Here is a 16,136-nt window from a genome sequence, read left to right as displayed (position 1 = left end):
GGCCTGCGTTATGAAACTTGCGACTCATGAGAAGAGAGCGAAAACAGGAGGTGACGGTGGGGGTAAACCGGAGGAGGTGCTATAATTTGAAAAGGCAGTTGTTTATTGTTGAAGAGCATGTATTTATTTCATGGCACCGCAAATTGTGGCTAAGGGCAGAGCCGGGTCTCGGTGGGTAATTACAGAGCTTGAGGCAGCGCCCCACCACAGCAGCGTCTCTTAAGAGCATGTGCTTTCCCTTCACACACACACAGTCAGCCATCTACTTCTGTTAGACACACTGCATACACTTGCTGAGGAACCATCATCATGCTGAAGATGCCGCCTGCGCTCAGCTAATGATGCTTCTACTAGCATTGTGTTATCTGTGTTATCTGTGTTATACTGTAGGTGAAGTATGCTAACAGTCAAAGTTTGATCTTTTCTGATCTGTTTGTTTCTCATGGTCTTATAAACATTTTGATCTAGAGGTTTATGCTTAAATGCTTGAAAGTGCTTAGCAGATAAATATACACTAAAATTCAAATGTTTGGGGTTGGTAAGATTTTTATTTATTTATTTTTTAAAAAAAGTCGTCTCTGTAAAGTCGATCTGAAATACAGTAAAAACAGTACTATTGTGAAATATTTGTACAATTTTAACTGTTTCTATTTTAATATATTTTATAATGTAATTTATTTCTGGGATGGCAAAGCTGAATTTTCAGCATCCAGTCTTCAGTGTCACATGGTCCTTCAGAAATCATTCTGATTTGATGCTCAAGAAACATGTCTTATTATCAATATTGAAAACATGTGTGTTTCTTAATGTTTTTGTGGATAAAAGTATATAGTATGCTACTGTATATACAAAAAACTTACTGACCCCAAACTTTTAAATTGTGCCTATATAGTAATTTCTTTGGAAAACTACATTTTTAATTATTATTATTTGAATAGTTGAGTTGGTCCAGATGAGTTTTTATTTATTTATGTACTTTTTATTACAGTTTGAAAAAAAAATGTAATTGCAACTTAATATCTCAATATTGTGACTTTATATTCTGTGTCATTGTGGCTTTATAATTCCCAGTCTGTTTTATATATCTGTTTTATATATAATTGCAACTGTTTCTCCTAACTGCAAATTTATATCTCACAGTTGCGACTTTGTAACTCACAATGTAGCTCTTTATTTTGTAAATTTGCATGAAGTTGATTGAGCGAATGCTGAGTGAGTACAGCTATAATACTGTAGATAAAGGGTGGCGACTGAGAAAACTAAAATATAGTTAAGTTTTTTAATCATTACATAATTCAGTTTGTGTTATTTCATAGTTTTTATGACTTTACCATTATTATAAAATGTGGAAAAACAGTAATAACAAGGAATAAGTAGGTGTGTCCAAACTTTTGGCTGCCAGTGTATGTCACGTATGCCACCCATGAGTCACACATAATGTATATGTATATAGGTAGAAATAGCAATCATGTTGATTTGAGGTGCTGGATGTATATTTTTGGCTCTTTTTCTCTCTCTTTTGGTCATTTGGCAAGATTTCTCTTTGATTAGCTGCTCTAACAGGAGCACCCCCCCACTTCCTATCTTGGTTTACCCAGTGGGAAGGACCTGCATTCAAGCACACAGTCACACCAACTTTGGCACAGAAACAACTAAATTGCTAGTTTTCAATTGACAGCGAATGTGAACAGAGGTTGGGTAATTAAGGAAATTGTTAAATATTTTCTCAAGATGGTAGGGCATTTTTCCATCCGGGCGATTTAAAATTTCTCCTGTTTGTTTCTAAATCAGTGCATGGAAGTTACGGTAATTGTTGCTGAGGTGCAGCCCACCTTGCACACAGTTATGGATGTGATTTACTAGAAATATGCCTATGAATCTAAAACGGTCCTTCTGAGGTTTCTTAAAACTGAAATACACTATCAACAGAACATGTTAATTTGGTCACAAACTTTTCTCTCATAAAGCACACAGACATGTAAACATTTAAAGTATGAACAAATAAAAAACAAGTAGCTGTCTGGCACTGTTTGTTTTATCTATAGAGTGACCAAACGAAGTATGAATGGGGTGAAAATGAGTCGAGTGATATTTAAGACAATCCTTACTTTGGTTTAAAGAGAGGGATGTCTTGCTTTTTTAGGAGTGAGGTTTGTGGTCACGTCACTGAAGAAACATCTATGTGGTTATGCAGCTTCTTTTAGTTACTTGGAATTGTGATATATGGAGTTATTCAGGATTCAAGATTTTCCTGTGGCTTTGTGTTACAAAGTTGGCCATAAGAACTTTGTGGGTGAGCAGATCACAATTTAAATGCAGTGTCAAATGATAATAGCAACTTCTGATTTTAGATGCATTACTCAAAACCTTTTGTTAAATGTAAATTGTTTGCATTTGACTGTTTTTTTTAATTTATTTATTTTTATTATTATTAAAGTATAATAGAATGAAGTTCAGATGAGTCTCCTTGACCTAAAAAGCAACATGCATATTCACTATAACAAACATAACTGCTATAGTCAAATAATTACAAATGCTTGATTTATTTACTATGATAAATGAGTTTAGTATATCATTAATTATATAGAAGAATTAAATGATTATACACACACACGTATATATGCACTCTCAGAAAAAAAGGTACAAAAGCTGTCACTGGGGTGGTGCCCTTTCAAAAGGTACACCTTTGTACCTAAAGAGTGGATATAAGTACCTTAAGGTACGTATATTGGTACATACATAAATGGTACATATTAGAACCTTATTAAAGGGTACACATTGTGTTGGTCATACATGTATGTACTGTATAATATTTAGTGCAGATATACTACAAAGCAAACAACTGCTGAAAAATTCACAATTCTGCTGGAGAGGCATTGATGTGAAACACGTTGAGATAAAGATGCAGACATCTGTGGGAGGGATGTAGAAGTGATGGAGGGAGAGAGAGAGAGAGAGAGGGGGAGGAGAGGGACAGAGAGTATGTTCAACTCTCTCTTTCATTCATTTTCCTCCAGTCCGTGACTGACGTGACTTACGTGTGGCTGCCAGGTGAGTGAATTTTGACTTAACTCTTGGGTGCTTCTGCTTGGGCTCCTAATGATGTGATTGAATATGTGTTCTCTCTCTCTCTTCTTCTTCTTCTCTTAGTGCATGCTTTGTCATAGTGGGTTTTATTTATTGATTCATGAATTAAGCTCATGAATTCTGGCCACTTACTGGAATGAGGTTGAAATATGTTATGTATATACACTATCTGTTTGTATCTCTAATTTTGTGTCTCCATATAGAGATGGAGAAATAATAGCTTATTATTCCTGTTTGATGTTTGGATACTTATATAATTATGTTGCTACTTAGGCCTACATAGACAAGTTTCCTGTTATCATACCTCTACTAAACTTTTCGTTTATCCATCACATGCTTCAATGCAACATGCACAAATCTGTTGGGCGAACCTCACAAAACCTGTTGAGACCATTTTTTGGTCATAATTAACTCCAAAATAAAAAAAGAGAAAGAAATCAGAAATAGTATTTAGGATAATAAAGGTGTGTCCCAATTCATGTACTTATGCACTATTTTATGACATTTTGTAGTATAAATTGTGAGAGTAGTGTGTTCACACATATTCCAAAAAGAAAAATTAGCACTTTAAATACCCGGATGATGTACTCAATTAACTGAAAAAACAAAAGGTGGAATGTTGGATGCTTCATGCACTCAATTGTCGCAACTTTAGTTACGTAGTGGAGGGGGAGGGGCTAAATAACGGTGTAGTGGATGAATTTTATAAGGTTGAGTACATAGTGCATAAAGCTGCCTTCACTTGTTATCGGAAATTTCCTACTTCCCGCTAAAGTTGTGATTATGAGCTTGTCGCATTCAGGTGCTTTGTTGTCGGAAAGAACAGGAATCATGGAGGACACCAGGTTTATCCTTGCCTGTTTATTGGGAAAATCGTACTAAAACCTAAATGATATTTAGTGTCCCATTCATTGACAACCATATAAACATTCACCATGCTATCTAAATAGCTTGCTGACAATTCTGGAATTTCGGTCAAATACAGGCTATTTTCGCTGTGTATAAAACATACATTATGCTTCAAATGGTTATTCATATATGTAAATATGCACAACTTCAACAACAAGACAAGACGATATAGCTGTTGTGGAAAAAACTAATAAAGAATACTGGTCACAGCAGCAATTGCTCTCCCCTCCACCATGTTTAAAGTTTATGGCCCGCCCAACTCTGGAACTTGTGTATCAAAATGATCTCTGAACTTTCCAATAGTAAATACGACTTGAGAGGGCATTAATGTCCAATTTTTAACTAGAAAACTCATATTTATGATAATTCTAGTAGCAGGTGAAGGCAGCATAAGTACATAGTGTGTATTGCGTGATTTGGGACGCAACTTAAGATTTAAAAATTTTTTAATAAAATGTATTTTATTTGATTAGTTAAGTTGTCATAATGCAAAAAAATAGATTTATTGTCTTTATACAAAATATAATTTGTAGGGCTGCACGATTTATCGCGATTAAACCACACGCGAATTGGCAAAGGCTGCGATTATTTTATGCGCAGCTTGTCAGAGCTGTACGGCTCTGTGATCAGTAGTAAATGCTTCTCCATCTGAAAGCCAGAGGGCGCTCTTGCGCAGAAACTCTAATATGCCCTGCCACAGAAGTAGATAACACTCGTCATATCGCTGTAGCTGAATAGAGTGGTGCAGGTATGACGTCACTTTGTAGGCCAACCCGGAAGTTAGCGGCGCACAGGTTCCCTCGATCGAAAGCCTATGCATTTTTCCCATAGACTTTTGGAAAATCGCAAAAAATAAGCTCTGTGTTTAACAAAAGGTTATGATACTTACACGTTTTGTCCATCAAGATAATTTTCACAGATGAACATAACTTTTATGAAGTTTAAAGCCTAAATGCAGTCGCCAGAAGTAAAAAGCTAAAGGTAGGCTATAAACGAACTACACTACTCGACTTCAACGTCACCATCGCTAAGCTTCTGACAACTCTTTCAGTTTTATCTAAAAACATTTTCGCAGCATGTTTGAGTTAGAATAGTTTATACGAGTACAATTATGAGCATAATGAGGCTGTAAAAGCAGACTGAGCTTACCTTTTCACCGTGATGGCGTTTAATGTCCCTGACTGCCTGTGTAGTCCCATTTAGCCACTTTTTAGCAACCGCTTTTTTCAAGACACATAGCAGCTTAAAAAAATCACAAGTGGGGTAATACTGATGCATTTTATGTCGTAGAATAATACGTGAAAGTGCCTTGAGCTTGTGTTCACCACAGACCTTATTTCAGCCATTTAATCAAAATCCCATTCAAAAAACCCATTGACTTCGGCACGATGGAACCGGAAGTGCTAAAATGCTAACTCACTTCCGCGTTTTGGCCTACAAAGTGATGTCATACCTGCACCACTCTATAAACAGAAGATTGAAACACTTTGATTAAACATGACTTATAGACACACGACTGCCTTATTCTGTGTAAGAAGCCACATCATCTCACAGAAGGATGCTCAACTGTCGTTATAAAGTGAGTTTGGAGTAAAAACATGTTATTAAATGTTGTATTTTGTTGGACAAGATGTTAATAAATGCTTCTCGTGTCTGGAAAGATGTTTGACGCGTGTTGCTTTTTCAATGTTCACTATAAGCAACTCAAACTCAGTGATTTCAGATGGATAAGCGTTTTTGGAGCCATACTTCACAGAAAGGTGCGCATAAAAAAATAATCACAGACTTTGTGATTTTATAATCCCTCTAAGAATAGCGTTTAAGCGATAATCGCGTTTAAGTTCAATGTTATTTTTCGGATTGTGCGATAAATTGTGCAGCCCTAATAATTTGTGAAATTTTTCTTTTGATGTTGAAGTGAAATGTGGCCCTGTTAGACTTTGTTAGTCTTTCCCAAAATATCTTATTAGTGGAGTTGTTTAATGTTCTGCTATATTTAAACCTTCACTTTAAAAATCACTTTTGCAAAATATGTCTACACAAAGACTCGAGTCATATCAGTAGCTTTTAGTTTTAATTTACATGTAGTGGGTCACCTCTTGGAGGCAGCCATGTTGAGATCACATGATCATTCAAATACTACTCAATCTATATCTGTCACTTACTCTTTCACTTGCAATTTTTAAATTACTGTTAATTTTATTTAGTAGTTGATTTAGTAACAAGGACCACTGTTGTTTTCTATTCCAGAAGCCTCACCTGTGTGCAATCATGATTCGGGCCATCTGTCCCTTGTGTGTTCTTATCTTCGCGCTCCTCTTTTTGTGCACCGATGCACGTCCCGAAACGCCTGGCCGGTCAAGGCGTGCTCCTGCTGCCAAAGTGCGACTAGCAGGTTTCGGCCACAGAGAAAATGAGGGACGAGTTGAAGTCCTGCACAACGGGACTTGGGGCACCGTTTGCGATGACGAGGTCGACATTAAACTCGCTAATGTTGTTTGCAGGGAACTGGGTTTCCAAAGTGGCATAACATGGGCGCACAGTGCCAAGTATGGAGAGGGAGAGGGTGAGTGAATTTCTCTATTAAAAGACATGCATTGTGGGTAATGAATCTTACTCACCTTCATTGTTGTCCCAAACCTGTATGACTTTCTTTATTTGGTAGATGTTTAGCAGAATGTCAGTGCTGCTCTTTTCCATACATTAAAAATGAATGATGACCAATAGCCGTCATGCTTCAAATTTGAGTTTTTGGGTTAACTATCCCTTTAAGTATTTAAAACAGTTGCTGTCTGACTAGCTGAGGTTTAAGAGTTTTAATCTCTGTTATTTTCACATTTAACTGTGAATTATGTGAAAGACTTGAGCGCAAATGTGTATGAGCCGCATTGCTGTTTTAAATAGCTGTTTCTCACTAGTGCAAGTGCACAGAGCTACTGTTCTTTACATCGCCCAAATCGCTCCCTGTAATTTCACTTTAAGGCAGCTATAAAGACAGCCACTAACCCAAAGCATGTATAACACTTAGTTGGCAAGACAACGCTGTTATTAAAACTAAAACAAACCCTGCAGACAGCTGCACCAGAGCTCTTTTGTAATGCTTTTGATGGTGACACTTCTTTCCCATATTAAAGAAGTATTGTGTACATGAAGTCTGCAGACTTTTGCTGTATACTTATGTGTTATGTACCATTTCTTAAAAAAAAATAAAAAATCTTTTATGACAATTATGGAGCTATTGGTAGTGTCTCGCTTAAAAGTAGTTCACTCAAAAATGGTCATTATTCACAACATTCTCATGTCGTTCCAACCCTCTATGACTTTCTTCTGAACACAAAAGAAGTTTTAATACTGATTGTTTTGTTTTTTTTAAGTAATTTACAACGATTTGAGACAAAAAAATGTCAAAAGCACCATAAATGTCTTACAAAAGTGGTCCGTGCAACTTGTGCGTTGTATTTCAAGTCTTCCAAACAGATACGATAACTCTGTGATGAACAGACCAAAATTGAAGTCATTATTCATTGATAATCTTCTCCTTGGATGTTAATCAACTCGAGAACCATATAAGTCTGATACTAAAACTAATGATTCAGACCAGTTTTGAACTGGATCGACTGATTCACTGGAAAGATTTGATCTTGATTTGAAATATCAGGGTTTCCAGTGAATAACGACTTCAATTTTGATCTGTTCATCACACAAAATGTAAGACATTTGACTTAAGAAGACTTGTAATATATGAGTTGTATAGACTAATTTTACCATACAAAAATTTAACAATTCACCTTTTGTGTTGAAGCGAGACTTCAGGCTTGGAACAACATAGTTTCATTTTTGGGTGAACTGTTCCTTTAAAGTGCCCATATTATTCCTAATTTTGTTTTTGAGGTCTCATATAATAGGTTTACATGCATCCAAGAAAAAAAAAAAAAAAAACACTTTATATTTCTCCTAATACACAGTACATTGCAGCGTCACCTTTTTTCCTCACAGTGTCTGAAATGGTTCAATCAAGAATTCAGTCTCTCTAAACCCCTCCTTTCCTAAATCCTACTCTACTCTGATTGGTCAAATGGCCCAGTCTGTTGTGATTCGTCAACCGCTTACAGCGTGTGTTGGAAACAAAACGCCCTTTAACATATAATAATACCAGTTGTTATGGCATCGGTTTTACATTATCAATTCAAGCCTGAGTCCTCTCGACAGCGTCTTCTTGACATGTCGACAACACAAACCAACTTTTCCATGCCTCAGCTACGAACTACAGTGTTCGGGGGCAGGACAAAGTAGACATTGTTCATGACAGCCAATGAGGACCATAGGCTAGCATTATGCAAATTTGTTACAAATTTAGGTAGGTTTGAGACTGGAATTACTGGCGACTCATTTCAGGCAGTTCAGAAATGGTTCTTTCTATCAGGAGAAAATAACTCCATTTGTTGTGCACTTTGATCTTTGAAACTTTACAAGACAATTTACATTCACAACCAGCTATATTGCACTCTACATGAATGGTAATAACCGAAAAAGCATAATAATGGCACTTTAAGACCCATAACTGATGTTTTATTTATTTAGTGCTTTTGTAACTTGTAACATCTGCCACAGGCCCCATTTGGATGGATAATGTGAGGTGTGAAGGAACAGAGAAAACTCTAAAAGACTGCAAGTCGAACGGGTGGGGTGTTCATGACTGCAAACACTCTGAGGATCTCGGGGTGGTCTGTAGTCCAGAAAGAAGGCTGGACCAAGTGCATCCTGGAGTCACCAGAAGAGGGCACACCATCGCTCTCAGACCAAATGCAGTCACCTCGAACCGTTGGCAGGACATTTACTCTAGTTCAAGGACACCTGCACATCTCAGACAAGGCAATGGACATTCCCAGGATCATACCAGATGGGATCAATTCTCCAGACAGCAGTTTCATAATCCGGTAAACAAAAATTGCAGTATATCTGAAATGCTTATGGTTAACTCTGGGTTAACTAGATTTTTACCAACCTAACTCTAAATATAGTGTACTAGTTGCAATTGACCACTTTTTCAATACTTTTATAGTACGTTTCTGCCATTTTTATGCATGACACGTACAAAGAATACAGAGTTTGGATCAATATGACGGTAAACAATGACAGATTTTTCATTGTTAGGCAAACTATTCCTATTGCAGGAATACTCATGAGAAAATGTTGTGTTTTCAATCTTCCTCTAGTCTGCCAGTAGGGTGAGGATTGAGGAAGTCCGTCTCAAGCCAGTCTTGATGGTTACAAAGAGACGCACTCTTGTCACGGAGGGTGTGGTGGAAGTAAAGCATGCTGGGAGATGGAGACAGGTGTGTGATAAAGGCTGGAGTCTGAATAGCAGCAGAGTTGTGTGTGGGATGCTTGGCTTTCCTGATGCGGAGCAGCCCAACATGAACACCTACAAGTGAGTCCTGCACTTCTAATGAAAAATACAACTGTGCACTGGCATTAGTCTGTGTGGTTTTGGTACTGGCATAATTAGTATTATAATAAAACCCAACATTTAGCACTAATTCACTGTTATTGGATGATGTTAGTTTTGTAAATTTCATTATGTTAGTACAGGGTTTCCCAGACTTTTGACTAACAACATAAAATCTGGTCCAGACTGCAGCATATTCTGGCCAAAAGCTGCCCACTTGGTCAGGAAAAGACTGTCTGGCTCAACTGTAGAAGCCAGCAACAGTTTTATTTTTAACATGCCGTTTAAGTAAGGGTAAATACAGGTAAAATTAGGTTAAATGCTTGATGCTTCCAAAGTTTAGGGTCTGTTATGTTTTTGAATGTTTTTGAAGTCTCTTCTGCTCACCAATGCTGCATTTATTGGATAAAAATATAATAAAAAGAGTAATATTGTGAAATGTTATTACAATTTAAAATGTAATTTATTCCTGTGATGCAAAGCTGAATTTTCAGCAGCCATTACTCCAGTCTTCAGTGTCACATGATCCTTCAGAAATCCTTCAGAAATCATTCTAATAGATTTATATTATTTTTTCAGGGTTCTTTGATGAGTAGAAACTTCAAAAGAACAGCATTTATTTGAAATCTTTACTGTCACTTTTGATCAATTAAATGCATCATTGCTGAATAAAAATATTTAATAGTATAAACGCTGCCCGGCCAAAAAAAAGTGTTATGCCAAACACATAACATGCTAGAAACATAATAATCACTGTAATAATGATCCATTCGTAGATTCTTAAGTATTTGCCTATTAAAATCCAAACAGCGACTTTTTTTTGGCCGGGCAGTATATATATATATATATATATATATATTTGAACGAAAAACATACTGAACCTTAATTATTATAATGTCAATTTCAGTGTAATTTAAGGAAAAATATGGAGACTGGTACCTGTTCTTCAAGGGATCCTATCTTTCTTTTTTGCCCCTTGTTTTGTTTGTTTTGGATTTGCTATGTTTGTTGGACCACACAGGATGTAGTGAGGATCATATTGTATGTATAAAAAGTTCATTTCTGAGCACAGAAAGATGTTTGTCTCTGCATGTAGTGGAAAGTGAAAGATTCACCTCTTCTGTTGGCTGGAATAGCACATCTCTTTCCCTTATCTCTGTTCCCCAGGCACCTTTCACAAACCTGAGCACTTAAGCAATGATTAAAAGATCTTTCAAAGGTACTGATGCTATCTGGACCCCAGTGTTACTGAAATGAACGGTCTGTTCTGAACGCTTAGATTTAAGTAAGAAGTCTAATATTCCTGCTGATTGTTATTGGAAAGGGACATCAGTTTAAAGCCTTCAAAGTGTCTGTTGTTGGAGAAAGAGCTTCAGGTTTGTTTAATGATTTTATTGACATTGTCACCCTTGACTTTTTCCTGCCTCCTCACAGAATGTTCTTCTGAACAGTATTCCCAACCTAGCTATACTGTCACAGCTTTGTCTTTATTGGTCAGCTTATTTAATTATGTAAAGAGCACATTACTGTTGGGAGTTTCTGGGCTGTATTTCACCTTTAGCTCTTATTCTAAAAGGGCATTTATACAGGTTGTCTTCAGAGCTCTATCTCTGTATACATATAACAGTGATGGTACTGTGAATGCAAGTCTACTGGAGCTAGATGCCTACAGACAGGATACAGGATATGCATATTTAGAGATCTTTTAGAGAGCATAAATACAGAATTAGAGATGACAAGGTTCATTACTGCTCTTTTTAAAAAATGTTAATTACTAGGAGCAATCATGTGTTCATGTTTGTTGTCTTTACCTACCTACATATCTACCTATCAACATACCTACCTTTTTACCAACCTACTTGTCCACCTATCTACTTACCCAATTACCTACCTATCTGTTTTTACCATTCTAGTATTGGTTATACTATCCTTGTCCACCCTAATGCTAACCCAGTCTCACCTACTTAGTCGAACTATCATTCACCTACTTGCCTAGTTTCCAACCTATCTTTTTACCTTCCTACCCCTACCAACATACTTTTTTTTTAACCAGACTTTCCACATATCCACCAATCTACATTATATTGCCAAAAGTATTGGGACACCCCTCCAAATCATTGAATTCAAGTGTTCCAATCACTTCCATGGCCACAGGTGTATAAAATCAAGCACCTAGGCATGCAGACTGCTTCTACAAACATTTCTAAAAGAATGGGTCACTCTCAGGAGCTCAGTGAATTCAAGCGTGGTACCGTGATAGGTTGCCACCTGTGCAAAAAGTCCATTTGTAAAATTTCATCACTACTAAATATTCCAAAGTCAACTGTTAGTGGTATCATAACAAAGTGGAAGCAATTGGGAACAACAGCAACTCAGCCACGAAGTGGTAGGCCACGTAAAATCACAGAGCGGGGTCAGCACATGCTGAGGCGCACAGTGCGCAGAAGTTGCCAACTTTCTGCAGAGTGAATAGCTACAGACCTCCAAACTTTGTGTAGCCTTCAGATTAGCTCAAGAACAGTGCGTAGAGAGCTTCATGGAATGGGTTTCCATGGCCGAGCAGCTGCATCGAAGCCTTATATAACCAAGTGCAATGCAAAGCATCAGATGCAATGGTGTAAAAAGGCATGACTCTAGAGCAGTGGAGATGTGCTTTCTGGAGTGACGAATCACGCTTCTCTGTTTGGCAAACTGATGGACGAGTCTGGGTTTGGCGGTTGTCAACGAGAATGGTACTTGCCTGACTGCATTGTGCCAAGTGTAAAGTTTGGTGGAGGGGGGATTATGGTGTGGGGTTGCTTTTCAGGGGTTGGGCTTGGCCCCTTAGTTCCAGTGAAAGGAACTCTTAATGCTTCAGCAAACCAAGACATTTTGGACAATTTCATGCTCCCAACTTTGCGGGAACAGTTTGGGGATGGCCCCTTCCTGTTCCAACATGACTGCACACCAGTGCACAAAGCAAGGTCCATAAAGACATGGATGAGTGAGTTTGGTGTGGAGGAACTTGACTGGCCTGCACAGAGTCCTGACCTCAACCCGATAGAACACCTTTGGGATGAATTAGAGCGGAGACTGCGAGCCAGGCCTTCTCGCCAACATCACTGCCTGACCTCACAAAGAAGAATGGTCAAAAATTCCCATAAACACACTCCTAAACCTTGTGGAAAGCCTTCCCAGAAGAGTTGAAGCTGTTATAGCTGCAAAGGGTGGGCCAACTCCATATTAAACCCTACAGATTAAGAATGGGATGTCATTAAAGTTCATGTGTACGTAAAGGCAGGCATCCCAAAACTTTTGGCAATATAGTGTACTTGCTGTACTTACCCATATATCTGTCTACTGTACCTTCCTATTTGTTTTCTTCCCCTCTTACCTGCCTGCTTGGATAACTACCTATCATTTACCCAATTCCCCACATATCTACCTATTTTTTTTACCTTCCTTCCTACTTACCTACCTACCTTTTTCCTTAACTAACTTCTTATCCACCTATCAACAGTATCTATCTGCCAGCCTACTTATTTTTGTCTCCTGCCAAAAATAGTCATCTACCTACCTACCAATCTTTTTACCATCCTAGTTATCCATTTACCTGCCCCCTAGGGGCAGTTGTGGCCTAATGGTTAGAGAGTCTGACCCGTAACCCGAAGGTTACGGGTTCGATTCTCAATACCGGCAGGAAATGACTGAGGTTCATTACTGTTGTTCACTACTCACTACTCCTAAAGTGTGCACTAACTTGGATGGGTTAAATGCAGAGGACAAATTCCGAGTATGGGTTACTATACTTGGCATTCACATGTCACTTTAGCTTTTTCACTTTACTTAGTCAACTACCTACTTACCTACATATCTGCCTATTTTTTTTTTTACCCTCCTATGTACCTACATACCTACCTACATCTTTTTTACACTCCTACCTACCTACCTTCCTTTTTACCTACCTTATTCCCCTGTCTACCTTCCTACATATTTTCTTCCCTCCTGCCTACCTACCTTTTTGGTTAACTACCTATCATTTACGTAATTGCTACATACAGTATCTCACAGAAGTGAGTACACCCCTCACATTTTTGTGAATATTTTATTATATCTTTTCATGTGACAACACTGAAGAAATGACACTTTGCTACAATGTAAAGTAGTGAGTGTACTGCTTGTATAACAGTGTAAATTTGCTGTCCCCTCAAAATAACTCAACACACAGCCATTAATGTCTAAACCGCTGGCCACAAAAGTGAGTACACCCCTAAGTAAAAATGTCCAAATTGGGCCCAATTAGCCATTTTCTTTCCCCAGTGTCATGTGACTCGTTAGAGTTACAAGGTCTCAGGTGTGAATGGGGAGCAGGTGGGTTAAATTTGGTGTTATCGCTCTCACTCTCTCATACTGGTCACTGGAAGTTCAACATGGCACCTCATGGCAAAGAACTCTCTGAGCATCTGAAAAAAAGAATTGTTGCTCTACATAAAGATGGTGTAGGCTATAAGAAGATTGCCAAGACCCTGAAACTGAGCTGCAGCACAGTGGCCAAGACCATACAGCGGTTTAACAGGACAGGTTCCACTCAGAACAGGCCTCGCCATGGTCGACCAAAGAAGTTGAGTGCTCAGACCATACGCCGCACACTGCATCAAATTGGTCTGCATGGCTGTCTTCCCAGAAGGCCTCTTCTAAAGATGATGCACAAGAAAGCCCGCAAACAGTTTGCTGAAGACAAGCAGACTAAGGATATGGATTGCTGGAACCATGTCCTGTGGTCTGATGAGACCAAGACAAATTTATTTGGTTCAGATGGTGTCAAGCGTGTGTGGCGGCAACCAGGTGAGGAGTACAAAGACAAGTGTGTCTTGCCTACAGTCAAGCATGGTGGTGGGAGTGTCATGGTCTGGGGCTGCATGAGTGCTGCCGGCACTGGGGAGCTACAGTTCATTGAGGGAACCATGAATGCCAACATGTACTGTGACATACTGAAGCAGAGCATGATCCCCTCCCTTCAGAGACTGGGCCACAGGGCAGTATTCCAACATGATAATGACCCCAAACACACCTCCAAGACGACCACTGCCTTGCTAAAGAAGCTGAGGGTACCTAAACCCTATTGACCTTTGGGCCCAATTTGGACATTTTCACTTAGGGGTGTACTCACTTTTGTGGCCAGTGGTTTAGACATTAATGGCTGTGTGTTGAGTTATTTTGAGGGAACAGCAAATTTACACTGTAATACAAGCTGTACACTCAATACTTTACATTGTAGCAAAGTGTCATTTCTTCAGTGTTGTCACATGAAAAGATATAATAAAATATTTACAAAAATGTGAGGGGTGTACTCACTTCTGTGAGCTACTGTATCTACCTTTTTCATCTACCTTCTAAACATTTTACCCAAACTTCTTCTCCACCTATCCACCATATCTACAGTATTTGCCTACCTCCCTACTTATTTTCTTCCCCTCCTACCTACCTGCCAACCTTCTTATTGTTTGGCACAAGCACATTTTTATTCCATGAACTTGCTGAGCAGTAAATCCATCTAACTCTGAGCAGGCTATTAATTTGGTTAGAAATAATTAGCCTAACAGTTACTACCTGTTGTTCTCATTCATGTTCTCACTTCCTTTTCACTGCTGACTTATTTTGCTAGTCTTATAGGATGCTGTTGTGGTTCAGAGGCATTTTTGATTTACCACACTCATGGCACAACTATTTCATTCCCATTGTCTGAATGGACTTTGGCCATGCTGGCATGTCCGTCCTATGTGCTCATTATAAAAAGCACCACCTTAATCTTATGGGTCTGCGGCCTCCAAGCTTTTTTAGGTTTGTGCTGGGGCGTTATAAGTGTTGTGCAAGCTTTCTGCTGATGATTCCTCTAAGGTCTGTCTGCTGTTGCAAAACAATATGTCCTGATAAATGTTCTTGAGCATAAAGCAATTTTCAATTTTTTTATGCTCTAAAAAAGGAATTTCTTACCCATCAGATTAGACCATTGACAGGTTTGTTATCTTTTTAGACTCTGTACCCTTTTTCCTGAGAATCCTAATCTCACAGGAACACTTAAGCAAGCTGTTGTTTATGCATGACTCAAAGACATGCCACAAACAGCAACTTGAAGTTGCTGTTTGAACTTAAATTAGAGCTTATAGAGCTAGCTGTGGCTTTCGTGGCTTATGTCCTAGGGAATCTCCATTTGGCTCTTTCTCGTCTGTGAGCATGCCCAGTACCTGACCTCACCATGTAGTACGTGCATTTTGTTAAGTCTCCAAAGAGCACCAGACTTGGCAGATGTACTGAAGAGCGATCCCTCACGTTCCCACTCAGCGTCTCAGAGATCATGAGCCACCCCACCCTGACACTGCTTCTTCTGGATCCTCCGCTGAAGATGCTGTAATTAAATGTTGGGCCCCTCAGAAGATTTCCACGTTTCTGGCGAGTAAGGGAAAGGCAGATTACAATTATAGCTGCGCCCTTTGGCTGCTGTGTCAGCAGGACACACTCTGTGTCACCGAGGAAACTGAAAGACTTAAACCACAATTCAGACTCAAATACCCTTAGATGAGCATTTCAAGAAATGAAGTAAGATATTTTAATAGTTCAGATTCTGTCATTTCAGTATAAAGCAGTGCCCCAGTCATACTGTGTTCAGAAAGAAAAATCACTTTCTATATTTATGGAGTTTGTACTGTAATAT

At 38.6% G+C, this 16,136-nt stretch overlaps 1 protein-coding gene across 1 annotated transcript in view; it reads left to right on the top strand.

Annotated features, from left to right (window-relative positions):
* Positions 1 to 4,516: 4,516 nt before the first annotated feature.
* loxl4 (lysyl oxidase-like 4) overlaps positions 4,517 to 16,136 on the top strand; it is a 40,584-nt gene continuing 28,964 nt past the window's right edge. The window contains exons 1-4 of the mRNA XM_051916960.1: positions 4,517 to 5,575; positions 6,247 to 6,562; positions 8,608 to 8,933; positions 9,213 to 9,427. Of these exons, the coding sequence (XP_051772920.1) occupies positions 5,555 to 5,575; positions 6,247 to 6,562; positions 8,608 to 8,933; positions 9,213 to 9,427 (878 nt within the window). The 5' untranslated portion in view covers positions 4,517 to 5,554. The remainder of the gene's footprint in view (positions 5,576 to 6,246; positions 6,563 to 8,607; positions 8,934 to 9,212; positions 9,428 to 16,136) is intronic.

The sequence above is a fragment of the Ctenopharyngodon idella genome, chromosome 13 (assembly GCF_019924925.1).
Source record: "Ctenopharyngodon idella isolate HZGC_01 chromosome 13, HZGC01, whole genome shotgun sequence".
NCBI classification, from domain to species: Eukaryota; Metazoa; Chordata; class Actinopteri; order Cypriniformes; family Xenocyprididae; genus Ctenopharyngodon; species Ctenopharyngodon idella.
The sequence above is the reverse complement of the archived record's forward strand: the minus strand, read 5'-3'. Positions and strand labels throughout refer to the sequence as shown.